This window comes from Muntiacus reevesi, chromosome 8 (assembly GCF_963930625.1).
Source record: "Muntiacus reevesi chromosome 8, mMunRee1.1, whole genome shotgun sequence".
NCBI lineage: Eukaryota > Metazoa > Chordata > Mammalia > Artiodactyla > Cervidae > Muntiacus > Muntiacus reevesi.
In genome coordinates this window covers 93,729,396-93,748,938 of record NC_089256.1, presented here as the reverse complement: position 1 = coordinate 93,748,938, position 19,543 = coordinate 93,729,396, and the positions used below count along the sequence as shown (strand labels likewise).

General features: G+C 42.7%; 1 protein-coding gene and 1 pseudogene across 1 annotated transcript in view; both read right to left on the bottom strand.

Annotated features, from left to right (window-relative positions):
* LOC136173444 (ceruloplasmin-like) overlaps nucleotides 1–1,456 on the bottom strand; it is a 39,053-nt gene extending 37,597 nt beyond the window's left edge. The window contains exons 1-2 of the mRNA XM_065943085.1: nucleotides 1,302–1,456; nucleotides 2–252 (exon numbers count right to left, since the gene is read on the bottom strand). Of these exons, the coding sequence (XP_065799157.1) occupies nucleotides 2–252; nucleotides 1,302–1,456 (406 nt within the window). The remainder of the gene's footprint in view (nucleotide 1; nucleotides 253–1,301) is intronic.
* Nucleotides 1,457–8,840: 7,384 nt separating this feature from the next.
* On the bottom strand, nucleotides 8,841–10,029 carry LOC136173531 (dnaJ homolog subfamily A member 1 pseudogene; annotated as a pseudogene).
* Nucleotides 10,030–19,543: the final 9,514 nt, after the last annotated feature.

The following is a 19,543-nucleotide window of genomic DNA, read 5'->3' as shown; positions in this document are numbered from 1 at the left end:
CCTTCGTTATCTTTAGTGTAGCTGAGTCCATGAGGATGGAAACTATACATTCTGGAAGCATTATTTTTCACATGTACATGAATGAGGTCTCCAGTCTCTGCTTTTATGATTGGACCTAAAAATCCCAACCAGGATGGTTTTTCAATGGTGGTTTGAAATGTATCATCCGTGTACCCAAAATACAAAGCCTTTTTATAGACAGATCCTATCCTATCTTGGCTTGGCAGGAGATATGTTTTGGATTGAAACTCTCTGTAAACAAACAAACAAGCAAGAACGTTAACAAATTTTGACTGAAAAGAAACCAACGTCAAATCAACTGAGACTAGAAGTAAGAATCTTTCCAGTCTAATTTCGCAGAGAAAACCCAGACACTGGTGAAAATCTAGAATGAGTCAGAAACAATGCAATAGGCAAGGAAAAGACTGGAAAGTCTGGTGAAGAGATGAAATGCAAAGGTGTCAAGTCATATGCATGACATTCTGGTTCAAATGACTTAGAAATTCTTTGTACTCAACCATGTATGGAAGGTTTCTAACCCTACTTCAGGGCTACTTTAGCTCTCAAACATTAGATCAATGCTTACAATTTAAGATTCTTTACACATTTCAATGATTCAGGGATTTGTTGGTAGAATTGGGGGCATTTTGGTGGACAAACATAGTGAATCAGCACCCCACATACAACCTTTAGATTTCTTTGTCCCAATCATCTGAACAGAAAAATCAAGAAGAGAGCTGCAATTTTTACAGTCTCCGCCATAGACTCCATACCAGAAGGAAAAGCATTGTTTTAGCTCTTGAGTACCATTCATACTCATCCCTGATGCTGGAAAGACTGAAGGGAAAAGGAGAAGAGGGCGTCAGAGGGTGAGATAGTTGGATGGCATCACCAATGCAATGGACATGAACTTGGGCCAGCTTCGGGAGGTGATGACGGACAGAGAGGCCTGGTGTGCTGCTGTCTATGGGGTCACAAAGAGTCAAATGCAACTGAACAACCACAACAACAACCACTTATACAAAGTCGATGATAAATGCAGGATTAGAGATGATCCCTGGAGCATGTATCGTGAAGGCAAGAGTGGCAGTGATCCCAGGAAGGAGCAATTTCTGATTTGTGTTAATAGCTGGCTCCCATGTTATGCTTATACTAAAAAGCTCGAAGGAAGCAGTTCTAATAGCAAAATGTGCCTTAAAGAGTTTCCCATGGAAACTTCTTCAGCAACGTTTTATCAGTGAATAACAATGACCAACATTTGCGTTTGACAGCAAACTTTTCAATGCGAAGGTATTACTTACTGATCGTCTGAAAAAGGCCTTCCATTGAGCATGTTTTTGCCAGTAGGAGCATAGTTCCAAGTAGTTTCTTCAATGCCTATGTAATAGTGCCTATCTATTGTCCAAGCTGGAGAACTAATGAAAACCAGATAGGTCAGTGAAAAAAGGATCTTCATTTTCAAACCTGGCACCCGGAGAGGCCAGCTACATTACGCTTCCCTTCCTTTTATAGCCCACACATTCTCCCTTTATTTGTGTTCGTTTACATAAGTCAGGGTTGTGTAAGCTCACCAAATGCTTCATCTGCATATATGTCATTTCCATTCCAAACGCACTCAGTTTTCACCAGTCAGCTCAGCTGAAATGTTGCACAACACATAGAGGATGCTGCTTCTTGACCCAGTACGCCTTAGCAATTAAGACCTTGCTTGAATTACTGAATAGATGGGCTACACAGATTACTCATCAGCCCCTTGAGACTGTTATCTATTCCGCCTGATAGGAATCACCTCCAGTTTAGTCTAGTCTACAGATATCCTGCTCTTTCTCAATTTGCTATGTTACCGAATCAGGTTTATTTGTCCAACGGGCAGCAAGCCAAAGGCGGAGATGCCAGGGTTTGTGGCAAAGAAAAGATTCTTACACAAAGCGGAGAACAAGTCTCACATCTGTCTCCCCAAAGCTGGGAGGTCTATGAGTTAGAGAAGCAGAGTGGTCGGAGGCCTGGGAAAGGTGAGCGGAGGTAAGGAGATGGTGAAGTAACTGCTGTTCTGCACAGTTGTGCGTGAGCGTGCTTCCTCGTGGGACACATGTTCTGAAAAGGGTGGCACTAGTTCGTTCTGAGGGGGAGGTTTTCGGCCCTCTGATCTCGAAAGGTCACCCGTCAGATCCGTGAGCAGGCCCAGTAGAGGGCTCAGCCGTGTCTGTGGACTTGAACTGGGTAAGAGGTGACCCTGAGCTCCTGAAACACAGCTTGAGCACACGCATTAAGGTGCCTCTGTTGGAGGTACTATTTACAGGAGGTGGTGAAGGGCGTCTTTTTTTTGTTAATTAATTGATTTATTTTTGGCTGTGCTGGGTCTTTGCTGCACATGGCCTCTCATTACAGTGGCTTTTCTTGCTGAGGAAAGCAGGCTCCGTTGTTGTGTTCCTTGGGCTTCGTCGTCCCTAGTATGTGGGATCTTCCTGGCCCATTGTTCTGGACGTTGACAGGTAGATTCCTAACCACTGGACCACAGGGAAGCCCCTTCGTTTATTTTTTAATAACACACAAGAGCAAAGTATCTTTTTCTGGCGGTTTATATAGATAAACATGCATACTTAAGGACAAAACAAACTAAATACAGCTCTGAAAGGAAAAGAGAGGATTATTATATTAAAAATGTTTTTTATGAGAAGAGTACATTTCCATATTACTTGATTTTAAAAATCAACAAAACACTTGCAATTTTTAATCCTTTTTTCATTGAAAAATAATGAGAATATAAGTATCTTCTTTATAAACGACAATTACTAAATTCTCCAAAGGCTAAGACATTCTATGCTGTCATATTACTAAGGTTTTCACATTTGTGAATGCTCTGGTTAGCTTGAAGAGGAAGCTAGGGAAACAGACCACTGCTCTGGGAGATTTATATGTCACCAGCAGGTTCTGGAAGAAACTCAGAAAAGCTAGACCTGGAGGGACCATGGCGGGTGGGGAAATCAGTCCCAGGAGAGCAAGCGCCCTTGGGGAAGCAGCTGAACAGGGTTGGGGAGGACCCAGGTCATGTGTGACGGGTTTCGTGGAAGAGGAGCTAGGGATGGGCTCTCTGGGCTCAGTAAGGAGATCCAGCTGGGTTGGAGCAGTTGGATGCTAGAGTCACTCACCTCCCTCTGTGTGTGGGAAAACCTTACAGCCTTCCCTGCCACTGCGTCTGAGACTCGCTGCCGCAGAAGGGTCCGCCCATCAGACAGGGGCAAGATGCCTAAAAGGACTTCCAGATGTTCCTTTATCTTCTGTAATGTCTTTTCTCTTTCTTTTAGGCACATTAATTTTAGTCTGCAATGTAGATAATAGAAGAGCCATTGAGCTGGCACATTTTTCCCTCAGTAAGTTACCCCAGTAAGTCCAAAGACATCCACTGTATTCACTTCCAACAGATCTATCTCCAGTTTCCACTCTGCCATTCACTAGATGTGTGATTGGGAATGAGTTGCATGATCTTTCTGAACTCCCATCCCTTCCTACTTGCAATATGAAGTTTATAATAATTAAACTTCAGGGCTCCTCTTCCGGCCTGACACACGGTACACATTCAAAGAGAGCTAGCATGCTCCCCTGAGACAATGAAAATGGTGTCAGTAAACGTCCATCGTTCCTTTGTTTTCTTCTCAACAAATGACTAGAACTGACTTCTATTTGGGGAGTTGGGGTGGGGAACACTTTGTCTTGGGCAATATTATATTTTATGGCTCATCCATAGAGAAATTGGGCTTCCCAGGTGGCGCTAGTAGCAAAGAACCCACCTGCCAATTCAGCAGACATAAGAGACGCAGGTCCAGCCCCTGGGTGGGGAAGATCCCCTGGAGGTGAGCACGGTAACCCACCCCAGTGGGCTGCCTGGAGAATCCTGTGGACTGGGGAGCCTGGCCGGCTACAGTCCACAGGGTCACAAAGAGTTGGACACGACTGAAGTGGCTTAGCACACACGCACCGATAGACTAATTATGTTTGCAGTCCTGACCTTCTCTTCCTGCTTAGCCTATCATAGGTCAGTGTTTTGGTACAGCAGGATTTGATGTTGGTCATGATTATTTGGCTATACTCTTGGTTGGTAGCCCAGGAAAATAATGTGACTGATTTAGAGAAGCTTCACTGAATTTTGTCCCAAGATGTGAGCGCAAACACCTTGGACAGAATTTGAATTCTCCTCTGGTTTTCCTCTTTCATAGCTGAAAATAAGCTAAAGAAATAAACTAAGCACATAAAACTCTGCATAAAGACCCAGTGATAATGGAACTTTATGTTTGTAGAAAGCTTTACAATATTTAAAATACCTTACAGAAAACAAAATTATCCAATGTGATCTTCAAAACACTGTCCCCTAACTTCCCCCCTTCATACTTGTTTCACTGTTGAGGTATGGACAGCTCAAAAGGCCAGGTAATTAGCTGCAGGGTGTAAACTCCCCAGTTGTGGAGCCAGGATTCAAATATAAACCACTGGACTCCAAGTCAAATGTTTCTTTCAAGTGACCTTACTTTTCCCCACAATTTAGCTCAGTTGGTAAGGAATCTGCCTGCAATGCAGAAGACCCCAGCCCAATTCCTGGGTGGGGAAGATCTGCTGGAAAAGGGATAGGCTACCCACTCCAGTATTCTTGGGCTTCCCTTGCAGCTCAGCTAGTAAAGAATCTGCCTGCAATATGCCGGAGACCTGGGTTCAATCCCTGGGTTGGGAAGATCTCCTGGAGAAGGGAAAGGCTACCCACTCCAATATTCTGGCCTGGAGAATTCCCTGGACTATTTAAGTCCATGGGGTCTCAAAGAGTCTGACACGACTGAGCAACTTTCACTTTCACATACTTCTATATTATTAATGTCAACAAATGTTAAGTTTTGCTCAGAATGTATGATGCTAACCATATCTTCCAACAAGGCAAACCAATGGAGTATAAATGGTGTGGGGGCAAGACGAGGAGTTTAAAAACAAGAGGAACGTGCCAGCAACTTTCACACCCATTTCTATGTTTTCTATTAACCATTTCTACTAACCACTGTTCGTTGAAATGGTCATCAGATTTTGCTTAGCTGCCTTCTAAACACTGGTTCTAATTGTGTAGGCCAATCCGGAAAGGCAAGTTTACTAAGCTGTTTCTCTAGAGGAGGAAACTGAGACTTCAGTGCTTTGAACAACTTGCCAAAGCAAACAAGTTCTGGGTTAGCCAAAGAGTTCATCTGGGCTTTTCCATAAGATGTTTCTGAACAGACTTTTTGGCCAACTCGATATTAAAGCGAGAATTTAAATGAAGGCCTTAAAGGCTGGTGGATGGTCTTACTACTGAATGTTCTGCCTTGTAATCTAGATTACTCTGTGGCAAACTATCAGCTAGGATATTGATATTCGAGGAGATTCAATAAGTAGAAGAGCTAGGAGCCGGGACAAATGGGTGCACTTGAGATAAAGCCCTGTGTCCTTTTTGGGCTAAGACTATAGAAATTGCCAGCTTTGACAATATGGTCTAGACTCCACGAAGGACCAGACGTCCACAAAACAAGGCAAGGAAGGGCAGAGAGGGAAGAAGTGCAGGGCCGATGAGAAAGAGAAAAGCAGCCCCTGGCATCCAGAACTGGCCTGGCGTTCACAGGTAGGCCTGGTGTTCTGTTGAACGTAATTTCTGGAACACCATCAGGCCCCGCCACTGGTGATCAGGACAGATCAAGATGAAAGCAGGACCATTCCATAATCATGTCTGAACACACACGAGGGAGCGTGAATATTGTCCAAACCTTTACAGTAACCAAGCATTCCCTTATTCTGGCCAGAACTGGCTACCTCTTTACCAATTGCACCTCTGGTTTTAACCCTCTTGCCTCATAGACGAGATTTATGAAGACATCCAACGGGTAGACTTATCCCTACTTCCTTACTGCATTCAATCCAGAGCAAAGCCTTGTTTCCTTCCACACCCTCTTAAATCACTTAAAGCAAGCCTTAATCCTGTAACCTCCTGAGGGCAGAGGGTCCTGTCTTGCTTATTTCCCAGGCTTATTACTAGTTTTGTGTTTTTTTCCCCCTGGATCTTTCAATAATAACTTTATGTGCCCTGAGGCCAAGAGAACTCAGTAGTATTCAATCAGTAGGTTTCTGTATTCTTCACCTACAGAAAAAAACCTCAGCTCCCAGCCTTAAAGATCTCCAACTTCAATGAGTACCTTCTGCTGTACTCTACGTTAGATGCTGTGGTTCTGCAAGTGGAAAACCAGAGTCTCATGAAGATTAAAGGGTGGAGGGAGGGTTCAGAAGTTGCTTTCTGAAGCTCTCAGACCCCAAGTTGGTCTACAGATAAAAATAAATTTCTCCAAACTTGCCTCTGGGTGAGTTTAGTTGCTTCAGTTGTGTCTGACTCCGTGCAACCCCGTGCTTTCTCTGTCCATGGGATTTTTCAGGCAAGAATACTGGAGTGGGTTGCTGTTTGCTTCTCCAGAGGATCTTCTCAACTCAGGGATTGAACCCATGTCTCCTGCATTGCAGGCAGACTTTACCCACTGAGCCACGGGGGAAAAGCTTTGCTCAAATATATAAACCCTGGTGCCAGAGTGACGAGTTCTAAACTCCACGACCCCAGGGCTCAAATATCAGAAGGCACATGGAGAGAACCATAGGACTAGATCTGGGTTACACAGAAGCTGGCTGACAAATTTTGGAGAATATGAGATAAAGATCTCAATACTAATGTGAATCTCTGGATGCTGTACTTGGGGGTTTCCTTGAACTAGAATTTCCCAAGACTTTCAGTGAAACATTTTTTTTTTTTTTTTGTAATCAGTATATTAAAGAGACATTCATACATTTCAAGAATTGCTTAAATTCTGGCACCAGATTTAAGCTTGTGAACATATGACTTTAGACATACAATTAAAGCTATTCATCATAATTTGCTATACTAACAACACTCAGTTCAGTTCAGTTCAGTTCAGTTGCTCAGTCGTGTCTGACTCTTTGCGACCCCGTGAGTTGCAGCACGCCAGGCCTCCCTGTCCATCACCAGCTCCCGGAGTTTACTCAAACTCATACCCATCGAGTCGGTGATGCCATCCAGCCATCTCATCCCTTGTTGCCCCCTTCTCCTCCTGCCCCCAATCCCTCCCAGCATCAGGGTCTTTTCCAATGAGTCAACTCTTTGCATGAGGTGGCCAAAGTATTGGAGTCTCAGCTTCAGCATCAGTTCTTCCAAAGAACACCCAGGACTTATCTTCTTTAGGATGGACTGGTTGGATCTCCTTGCTGTCCAAGGGACTCTCAAGAGTCTTCTCCAACACCACAGTTCAAAAGCATCAATTTTTTGGCACTCAGCTTTCTTCACAGTCCAACTCTCACATCCATACATGACCACTGGAGAAACCATAGCCTTGACTAGATGGACCTTTGTTGGCAAAGTAGTGTCTCTGCTCTTTAATATGCTGTCTAGGTTGGTCATAACTTTCCTTCCAAGGAGTAAGCATCTTTTAATTTCATGGCTGCAGTCACCATTCCCAAAATAAAGTCTGACACTGTTTCCACTGTCTCCCCATCTAGTTCCCATGAGGTGATGGGACCAGATGCCATGATCTTAGTTTTCTGAATGTTGAGCTTTAAGCCAACTTTTCCACTCTCCTCTTTCACTTTCATCAAGAGATTTTTTAGTTCCTCTTCACTTCCTGACATAAGGGTGGTGTCATCTGCATATCTGAGGTTATTGATATTTCTCCCAGCAATCTTGATTCCAGCTTGTGCTCAACTGGAATTCCATCACCTCCACTAGCTTTGTTCGTAGTGATGCTTTCTAAGGCCCACTTGACTTCACATTCCAGGATGTCTGGCTCTAGGTGAGTGATCATACCATCGTGATTATCTGGGTTGTGAAGATCTTTTTTGTGCAGTTCTTCTGTGTATTCTTGCCACCTGTTCTTAATATCTTCTGCTTCTGTTACCAACATTAAGTTACAGTTACTCTGGAGCATAAGTCAAATGGTTTAAAGTAAGCCTGTAACATACCTACAAAAACACCTTCCTATATCATATATGCAAATCACTTCTCCATGTAAAGTTCTCATCACTCTAACCTCTAAGTTTCCCTGCTTCAGAAGTCACTACTCTAAGGCTTACTGTGGTCCATAGAGAAGGGGGGTGGTGGTGGTGGTGGAAAAAGTAACCAGGAACAATAGCTACATATATTAATAAAAGACGGCACAGCAAAAGGGAATGCAATTCTACAAGGGCAAGCCCTCAAGAAGCAGCATGTTATGAGACACCCCTTCTTTAGAAAGGTATCCTTTCTGTCACTGATACCACAGGCTAAATTAAATCTCACAGCAGGCCATCTTCAAGTACAGTTGAGGCAACAGAATAAATGCAAAAGCATTACAATGAATCCCACTTAATACAACTATACAGACCAGCACTCTCTACAAATTAAGTTCTTTGTCTGACTGCCAGTTAAACACAGTTTTAATTTCATAGCTTAATAATTAAGGGTCATACACTGAAGTCAATACATACACCTGGCATTTCAGTCTAAGTTATCCCATGTACATAGCTGAAATCAATTACAAAGTATGGCCTGACAAATGCTAGGGGAAAATTTTTTTAAGTTGTTTTTACAAGTATTAAACTTATCTTGCACACTGAAGTCATCATACATACAGGGCAAAGTCAGAGCTTTTATATTCGAGTTTATTCTTCATTTAACTTTTAAACACTACTATAGTTGAATATTAAAACAAAAGCAAGTAGTGAGCATATTATGATTATAGTCCTTCACACTCAATCACTACTGCAAATAAAACCCCAGCAGTGAGTGTTATTCACAGGCCCTACTAAGAGCTCTGACACTGAACACCACCCTGAGGATGATGGTCATCACCCTCATACGCGTCTCCTTTTTAACAGCACCATCTTTCCTGACTTGAACCAAAGTCTACAAATTCTACCTGGTCCATTTCATCAGTCTCTTCTACTTCCTTCCTCTCAAGCAGAAGTTTTCCCAGCAAAGAGAGTTTATCAGGAGAGAAAAAGCCATTCTCAGGGAAGTTTACCTTAAATTCAATGATTAGGCGACCCTTTTCATATGGCCTACGATAAATTGGCATGCCTTCGTTTAGCATACACTTGATGTCTCCATGCTTGACAATCAGACCTTGATGAGAAGTGATGACTATGGTTCGGTTGTCAAGAGTAGATATTGGCTTCTGGAAGCCACACAATGCCTCAACCAGCTGCATGTCCATATACACAAGGAAAGGTCTTCTCCTGCAGTAAAAACAGCATGGTCCTTCTGATCTAAAACAATGATAATATCTCCTGGCTCCAGTCCTGGTACTTGGTCTCCTTCACCATGAAATGTTACCTTCTGGCTGTCTTTCATGCCTTTGTCAGTATGAACTTCTAGTATTTTCTTTTCTCGAACTATCTTCCTTCCGTTGCAGCTTTTACATCTATCTTTAGGACAGATCCGCTCCCCATGGCCCCCGCACTCCATGCAGACAGACTGAATTTGCTGAACGATTCCAGGTCCTATCTGATGAATTCTTTCTTGCATCCCAGTGCCTCGACAATTGGGACAGCTTTCTACCAATCCTTTCTTACCACCTCGGCCTTCACATTTGTCACAAACCACATTCTTTTGCAAGGCCGCTTTTCTTGTCGCACCATTATATAAATCTTCTAAGGTTACTATAAGTTGATGCACAACATTTTTACCTCTCCTCTCTGCATCCTGCCTCCTCCTCCAAAAAACATATCAAGGATGTCCATGGGGGAGCCAAAACCACCACCTGCTCCACCTTCTTTAATTAGCTGTTCTCCTCCTTTGTCATATAATTCCCTTTTCTTTGCATCAGAGAGCACTTCGTAACCTTGAGAAATCCGTTTAAACTTCTCGCCTTCATTTGGATTCTTAACAGGGTGGTACTTCCAGGCCAGTTTCCTGTAAGCCTTTTTCAGTTCTTCTTGGGTGAAATTGGGTTTGACCCCCAAAACATCATAGTAAGTGGTTTCTTTCACCATTTTCTACAGCCGGTGTGCGGGCAGATGCCTGTGTCGGGGAGTGGGAAGGAGCGCGTTGCTGTGCGCAGCTTGGGCAGTCGCTGCTCCTCTGCCTCTCACCGAGCGTTCTGGAAAGTTCCGTCAATGAAACATTTTGTATGAAAGCCACAAATGATAGTTAAAGATCCAGGAATTGCCAAGGTGACACTGGAATCTACCTTGGTGAACATAGCTCATACCCTGGAAAGTAAATTTTTCTATTCTGCATCGTTTTAAGATTTTACCAGGATGCTCCAGTATTCTTGCCTGGAAAATCCCATGGATGGAAGAGCCCGGCAGGCTACAGTCCATGGGGTCGCAAAGAGTCGGACACGACTGAGAGACTTCACTTTCACTTTCATGCATGCATGCTAAGTCGCTTCAGTCGTGTCCACATCTGTGTGGTCCAGTGAGCTGTAGCCCATGTCATTCTCCAGGCAAGAATACTGGAGTGGGCTGCCAAGCCCTCCTCTAGGATATCTTCCCAACCCAGGGTTTGAACCCACATCTCTTATATTTCCTGCATTTGTGGGTGGCTTCTTTACTGATAACACCACCTGGGAAGCCCTTTTACTAGGATATCTATCCCTAAACAATATGTTGTTTATTTTTGAAGAAAAAATAACAGCAAACAAACCTGTTTGTGTTCGGAAAGGGCAACAGTGCAACTGTTTTTCCTGAGAGAAGATAAGCTGAAAGTCTCTGGGTCACAGTCTGGTTCCACTCCAGCTCTCAGGAGTGGAGTGCCCTTAGGAGATCCAAAACATGGAAAACAGAAAGAGCAGGAACATCAGCTCCAAGTGGTTAAGCCAAACCAAATACAGACAGAAATTGTGGCCGGGCTTACTGGCCTGAGGTCAAAAGGATAGGATATTGGCGTCAGGCTTCTTGGTGATGACTGTCCTGGGCATTTCTGTCTCTCAAGGCACACCACTCCAGTGGGCTGGCTCCTCCACATGTGGCGGACTGGTTTTATTCTAGAACATTCTTTCCGTTCTTTCAGGGGCTTCCCCTGACCTCTCTCCTGTGCTTCGTCTTTTGTTTCCGTCCTCTTCTGGGAGGAAGAATAATTCTTTCATTTTGGTGAAGTGCATTCTCTCCGAGGGGCCCCCTGGTGGCTCAGAAGGTGAAGAATCGGCCTGCAATGCAGGAGACCCCGGTCTGATCCTTGTGTCAGGGACGACCCCTTGGAAAGGAAATGGCTACCCACCCCAGTATTCTTGTCTGCAGCATTCCATGGATGGAGGACCTGGCAGAGGCTGCTGTCTGTGTGGTTGCCAAGTCAGACAGGACTGAACGACGAACACACACACATCATAGAAATAACTTCCTTCAGAATTTAGTCCTTATCTAACAGAGCTGCTCAGAATCTTAAAGCCAATATGATTCCCTATATTTTCTGTTTCTATGTGACCTGTTCTTTTCTCTCTGGAAGCATGTAAACTATCCTCTTTCAGTTGGGGAGAGGGTAGTTTAAACTTCATTTGGTCTATTTTTTCCATCTGGATATGCATGCTCTTCAGTTTCATGGAATGTTCTTGAATTATAATGACTTCTGCCCTCCATTTTTTCTGTTGTAAAAATTCCTGTTATTTCGTATTCAGTTTCTCAGACTGACTGTTTCTCTATTTTTCTTAGTTTTTACACTATTAAAAATATATATTTTTTTGCAGCTCTAATGTCTGAGTAATACCTTGACTTAATTTTCCCAGTCTTCTACTGAGATTTTGTTTATGCTGTCTTATTTTTAATTCCCCAGAGCTCTTCTTTTGTCCTATGAATATTCCTGCTAAAATAGCTTTCTTTCTTTTTTTTTTTTTTTTCCTCATGAGCACAGACACTTCTCTTTTCTTTCTGAGGAATGCATGATAATTTGTGTTTTTTTTAATCTTTTTTTTTCCTGCAAGTTGGTTGCCTCCAAATTGGTGTTTATTTAAATTTGTTCTGATCTCTTGTCTTTTCTGTGGGAGGCTTTCATCAGATGTCTGGGGGTCCTTGTCTATCTGCTGATGGCAATGAATGAAGGAAACAGCTGAGTGGAATTGAGTGTTTGTGTGTGTGTGTGTGTGAGTGTGTGTGGTGGTGGGGGGGTGGCTTATGGGCTCTGAACTTCACTTCTGGGTGAATTGGTTGAGCCATTTATTGAGAAATTTCAAATATCATTATAACATTGAGTTCGCCAAAAATTATTTCAGGTTTTCCCATACCAGCTTATGGAAAAACCCAAATGAACTTTTGGGCCAAAAAAACGCTGTCCTAAGGCTACTGGGACAAATAACCATGAACTTAATGACATAAAACACACATTTCCTGTCTTACAGTTTTGGAGAGCAGGAAGTCCAACATCAGTGTCTCTGGACTAAAATTAAGACTTCAACCGGCCTGGATTCGTTCTGGGATCTCTAGGCAAGAAGTCATTTTCTTGACTTTCCCAACCTCTCCAGGCTGGCTGCATTCCTTGATTGACCCCCTTCTATCCTCAAAGCCTCCAGCGCAGCAGCTTCTCTCCTCTCCAATTCCCATTTCTGTTCTTTCTGACTCTGCCGCTCTTGCCTCCCGTGTGGCTACATTGGACACATCTGCATAATCCAGGATAATCTCCCCATTTTAATATCCTTAATTTGATCACATCCACAAAGTCCATTTCAAGGTAACGTATTCAAATGCATGTGTAGCCACTCAGCCATGTCCGACTCTTTGCGACCCCCATGGATTGTAGCCACCAGGCTCCTCTGTCCATGGGGATTCTCCAGGCAAGAATACCGGAGTGGGTTTCTTCGCCCTCTTTCAGGGGATCTTCCCAACCTAGGTATCAAACCCAGGTCTCCCGCATTGCAGACAGATTTTTTATACTGCCTGAACCACCAGGGAAGCCCAAAATTGCCATATTTACAGTCATAAGGATTAGGAGGTGGGCATTTGCAGAGGTGGAGGGTATTGTTCAGCCTATCAGGCTTCCCTCGTGGCTCAGACGGTAAAGAATCTGCCTGCATTGCAGGAGACCTGAGTTTTATCCCTGGGTCGGGAAGATCCCCTGGAGAAGGGAATGGCTATCCACTCCAGTATTCTTGCCTGGAGAATCCCACGGACAGAAGAGGTTGGTGGGCTACAGTCCAAGGGGTGGCAAAGAACTGGACGTGATTGAACGACTAACACTTTTGCTTTTCACTTATTCAGTCGATCACAGTATCTACATTTTTCCTCTTGTACTGGCCAGACTTGTGGGAAAGAGACTCCAGCTTGGAAACTAAAATAATGGCTGCTGCTATTGTGAGATCTTAGTGGGATGAGAGGGCTTGGAGATGGGGCTGCCTTCATAGTCTTCAGTAAGGATGTACCAGTCCCTTAATCTCTGGTTTTGGTGTAGTAGCCCTATCTTGGGTGAACCTGGTTCTCCAGTTCAGAGACCCTCTGTTTGACCATTTCCAGAGAATATACTTTCAGATGTCTGCCCCTTCCCAGTGACTTGGGGAGCAGAGGGAACACAGGGATCCACCCAAACCTTCTTGTTTTAGAGATCTTCCTTTACTCCCAGTTCCAGAGGAATCTGGTGCTATCCACTTGGGAGTATTTTGAAGATTTCAAGGTATAAGTCAGGTTTTCACACTTTACCCAGTGATAGCTTGGGATTTTCATGTTTTTTGAGTTGATTTTTTCAGTTTCATCTCATCAGTATGCTTCACAGCTTCCAAAATTTTATTGCTGTTGTCTCCTCCCATGATTTGCCCATATTTGTTAGCTTATGTCTTAAAAAACAAAAAACAAAAAACCTATTTATTGTAAATCTAATGTAATGTTAGGCAGGAATGAAATTAGATGTGTGCATGCATGTGTGCACTTGTATGCATTTGTGTGTTTTCATATTAACCTAGAAAAATCTTTTATTTTGAATCGCTTGTGTTCCTTGGGTCAGGCATGGGTTGGCTCTTACCTGGGTGGCCAGGTTTGCAAAACCTCTCCACCTGCCCCATTACACACCCTCAAACTTGACTCTTTGCTTAGGTTTCCTGCCAAGACTGGAATCTTGTCCCTAATTCCCATTTTCATCTCACAAAGCAGGAAGCAGAACTGGCTGGAGTCTTGCTGAATGTAAGCAGTGTTTTTATAATACTAAACCTGAGTGGCCTCTACTCCTTATAGTTATTCTCGTGTTGTTGGAAGAGGGTGCTTGCTATGGCCACTGTGCTCTCTTGGCAAAACTCTGTTAGCCTTTGCCCTGCTTCATTTTGTACTTCCAGGCCAAATTTGCCTGGTACCCCAGGTATCTCTTGACTTCCTACTTTTGCATTCCAGTCCCCTGTGATGACAAGGATATCTTTTTTGGGTGTTAGTTCTAGAATGCCTTCATAGAACCATTCAACTTCAGCTTCTTCAGTGTTACTGGTCGGGTCATAGACCCGCAGTGATTTTGGAGTCCAAAAAAATAAAGTCTGACACTGTTTCCACTGTTTCCCCATCTATTTCCCATGAGGTGATGGGATGAGATGCCATGATCTTAGTTTTCTGAATGTTGAGTTTTAAGCCAACTTTTTCACTCTCCTCTTTCACTTTCATCAAGAGGCTCTTTAGTTCCTCTTCACTTTCTGCCATAAAGGTGGTGTCATCTGCATATCTGAGGTTATTGATTTTTCTCCCGGCAATCTTGATTCCAGCTTGTGCTTCTTCCAGACCAGCGTTTCTCATGATGTACTCTGCATATAAGTTAAATAAGTAGGGTGACAATATACAGCTTTGATGTACTCCTTTTTCTATTTGGAACCAGTCTGTTGTTCCTTGTCCACTTCTAACTGTTGCTTCCTGACCTGCATACAGGTTTCTCAAGAGGCAGATCAGGTGGTCTGGTATTCCCATCTCTTTGAGAATTTTCCACAGTTTATTATGATCCACACAGTCGAAGGCTTTGGCATAGTCAATAAAGCAGAAATAGATGCTTTTCTGAAACTCTCTTGCTTTTTCGATGATCCAGCAGATGTTGGCAATTTGACCTCTGGTTCCTCTGCCTTTTCTAAAACCAGCTTGAACATCTGGAAGTTCTCAGTTCACATATTGCTGAAGCCTGGCTTGGAGAATTTTGAGCATTACTTTACTAGCGTGTGAAATGAGTGCAATTATGCGGTAGTTTGAGCATTCTTTGGTATTGCCTTTCTTAGGGATTGGAATGAAACTGACCTTTTCCAGTCCTGTGACCACTGCTGAGTTTTCCACATTTGCTGGTATATTGAGTGCAGCACTTTCACAGCATCATCTTTCAGAATTTGAAATAGCTCCACTGGAATCCCATCACCTCCACTAGCTTTGTTCGTAGTGATGCTTTCTAAGGCCCACTTGACTTCACATTCCAGGATGTCTGGCTCTAGGTGAGTGATCACACCATCGTGATTATCTGGGTCGTGAAGATCTTTTCTGTTCAATTTTTCTGTGTATTCTTGCCACCTGTTCTTAGTATCTTCTGCTTCTGTTAGGTCCATACCATTTCTGTCCTTTATTGAGCCCATTTTTGCATGAAATGTTACCTTGGTATCTCTAATTTTCTTGAAGAGATCTCTACTCTTTCCCATTCTGTTGTTTTCCTCTATTTCTTTGCATTGATTGCTGAGGAAGGCTTTCTTATCTCTCCTGGCTATTCTTTGGAACTCTGCACTCAAATGGGAATATCTTTCCTTTTCTCCTTTGCTTTTCGCTTCTCTTCATTTCACAGCTATTTGTAAGACCTCCTCAGACAACCATTTTGCCTTTTTGCATTTCTTTTCCATGGGGATGGTCTTGATCCCTGTCTCCTGTACAATGTCACAAACCTCTGTCCATAGTTCATCAGGCTCTCTGTCTATAGATCTAGTCCCTTAAATCTATTTCTCACTTCCACTGTATAGTCATAAGGGATTTGATTTAGGTCATACCTGAATGGTCTAGTGGTTATCCCTGCTCTCTTCAGTTTAAGTCTGAATTTGGCAATAAGGAGTTCATTATCTGAGTCAGCTCCTGGTCTTATTTTGCTGGCTATATAGAGCTTCTCCATCTTTGGCTGCAAAGAATATAATCAATCTGATTTTGGTGTTGACCATCTGGTGATGTCCATGTGTAGAGTATTCTCTTGTGTTGTTGGAAGAGGGTGTTTGCTATGACCAGTGCGTTCTCTTGGCAAAACTCTATCAGCCTTTGCCTTGCTTCATTCCGTAGTCCAAGGCCAAATTTGCCTGGAGTCAAGGTGTTTCTTGACTTCCTACTTTTGCATTCCAGTACCCTATAATGAAAATGACATCTTTTTTGGGTGTTAGTTTTAAAAGGTCTTGTAGGTTTTCATAGAACCATTCAACTTCAGCTTCTTCAGCATTACTAGTTGGGGCATAGGCTTGAATTACTGTGATATTGAATGGTTTGCCTTGGAAATGAACAGAGATGATTCTGTCATTTTTGAGATTGCATCCAAGTACTGCATTTTGGACTCTTTTGTTGACCATGATGGTTACTCCATTTCTTCTAAGGGATTCCTGCCCACAGTAGTAGATATAATGGCCATCTGAATTAAACTCACCCATTCCAGTTCATTTTAGTTTGCTGATTCCTAGAATGTCGACATTCACTCTTGCCATCTCCTGTTTGACCCCTTCCAATTTTCCTTGATTTATGGACCTAACATTCCAGGTTCCTATGCAATATTGTTATTCACAGCATCGGACCTTACTTCTGTCACCAGTCCCATCCACAACTGGGTATTGTTTTTGCTTTGGCTCCATCCCTTCATTCTTTCTGGAGTTATTTCTCCACTGATCTCCAGTAGCATATTGGGCACCTACCCACCTGGGGAGTTTGTCTTTCAGTGTCCTATCATTTTGCCTTCTCATACTGTTCATGGGGTTCTCAAGGCAAGCATACTGAAGTGGTTTGCCATTCCCTCCTCCAGTGGACCACATTCTGTCAGACCTCTCCACCATGACCCGACCGTCTTGGGTGGCCCCACACGGCATGGCCTAGGTTCATTGAGTTAGACTAGACTGTGGTCCTGTGATCAGATTGGCTAGTGTCTGTGATTATGGTTTTAGCGCGTCTGCTCTCTGATGCCCTCTCACAACACCTACCGTGTTGACTGCAAGTGTCTCTTAAAATTCTGTGTTTTCTGTGTTTCTCTTAAAATTCATGGTTCTATGGAACGATGACGACACCTGGTTCCACCCGAACTTAACTTTTCTCAAATCTTGGGCTGATAATAGCTAAACAAACCAGTATTCATATCAATTGTTTTACCGCTGGGGGATGACAAACCTCATGCTATCCTATTTCAAAAACGCCAATTGTGGGAGAGCAGCCTGGTGAAACTCCGTCAGCCTTGAGGTATCTCTCCTGTCTGATTTATAGATTTCTAACAGACATAAAACATCCAGCTAAAGACTAACAGGGGGCACTCTCCATCCCCCTTCTGATGTCTATGTCAGAAGTTTTCTCTGTCCCTTTTTCACTTTAATAAAACTCTGCTACACAAAAGCTCTTGACTGATCAAGCCTGGTCCCTGGTCCCAAAGCTGAATCTTCTTCGGAGATCACAAATCCGACATCATTCACCATAAACTCTCACATGTATGGGTGTGAGAGTTGGGCCATAAAGAAAGCTGAGCACGAAAGAATTGATGCTTTTGAACTGTGGTGTTGGAGAAAACTCTTGAGAGTCCCTTGGGCTGCAAGGAGATCAAGCCAGTCCATCCTAAAGGAAATCAGTCCTGAATATTCATTGGATGGACTCATGCTGAAGCTGAAACTCGAATACTTTAGCCACCTGATGAGAACTGACTCATTGGAAAAGACCCTGATGCTGGGAAAGATTGAAGGCTGGAGAAGAAGGGGATGACAGAGGATGAAATGGTTGGATGGCATTGCCAACTCGATGGATATGAGTTCAAGCAAGCTCTGAGAGTTGGTGATGGATAGGGAAGCCTTGGCAAGCTGCAGACCCTGGGGTCACAAAGAGTCAGACACGACTGAGCAACTCAACTAAACTTAGAGTTTTTCGGTGAGATGGAAGTGTATTGGCCAGAGGCTGGGGTTTTAGGAACCTGATGGCCATTATGGTCACAGTCTCAGAGCGGGCGGTAAAAGCTGGTCTCTCCTGCACGCTGCCTAGCCTAGCAATGCCTCCTCTTACCTTAACTGCGCTCTCTCCCCAAATCCTGCACCCTGTGCCATTCCTGTGACTGTGACTTCCTTCTACTCTCTGTCCCTTCTGCCGTATTTGTGGCATTTCCAAGTCCAACCCTTTCAAATCTTCTCTAACTGCACTTGGATTCAGGGTTAAGTCACCATGGTTCTAAGAGCTTTATATGTACTAACTCAGTCTTTGCAACAGCTCTATTATTATTCCTGTTTTACAGATTCAGAACCTGATGCACAGAGAGGTTAAGTAAATTTGACCAGGGTCACCCAGCAAATAAGGCAGAGCCCAGATTTGAATCTGAGCAATCTGACTCCAGAGTACATCTTTAATCCATGATGTTTAGGCCACTTATAAATCTCATCCATGTGTTAGACCCCATTTTATATATATATGTGATATAATTTTGTATATAAACACATCTTATGTTATATAATATAAATATACATATATAATAGATAAAGTAAATATATATACAATAAATAAAGTTACTACACACAGACACACACACACCCACATATATATGCTCATTTAATCCTCATAGAAACTCTAGATCAAACAAACAAAAGGAAAGATATTGAAGATATGAACAAAATTAGCAGTTTACCTGATGGACACTTATAGAATCCTATATCCAGTATTTGAAGAAGACAAAATATTTAAGTACATAGAACACTTATAAATTTCAGCCAGAAAACATGCCTTAAAATGTTCATAGTATCAGAATCATATATGCCACATTCTATGATCAAAATACATTTAAAGTGGAAATCTCAAAAAATAACAAAAACTCATATATTTGGGAATTTTAAAGCACATTCATAGCTTGAGAAAGAAATTATAAAGAAAATTAGAAAATATTTATAACTTAATAACAAGTTAAAGGCAACATTTCAAAGCTTGTGAGATGCAGCCAAAGTAGTACTTAAATAAAAATGAATAAACTAGTCCCATCCTTGCCCATGGTTTCACCTTCTGCATTTTCAACTGAGGTCTGAAAATATTAAATGGAAAATTCAAAAATTTAATTAAATATGCTTTAATTTGCATGCCTTCTGAGCAGTGTGATGAAATCTTATGTGGTCCTACACTGTCCTGCTCGAGATCCCCAACCATTGACATCATCCACTCCCCACATCTGATCGTTATTGAAATCATGGCTCAATGATCCAGATACCTGGAAACAGATGATCCTCCTTCAGAAGATCAATAGTAGCCTAACTCTATGTCACAATCCCTTCGTCATTCACCTTATTGCATCTCATGGTCATTTCATTTTCTGATATTATAAGCACCAGCCGCAGAAAGGTAGGCACAGTACAGTAAATTTGAAGATCCCTATGCTGAGAGAGATCGC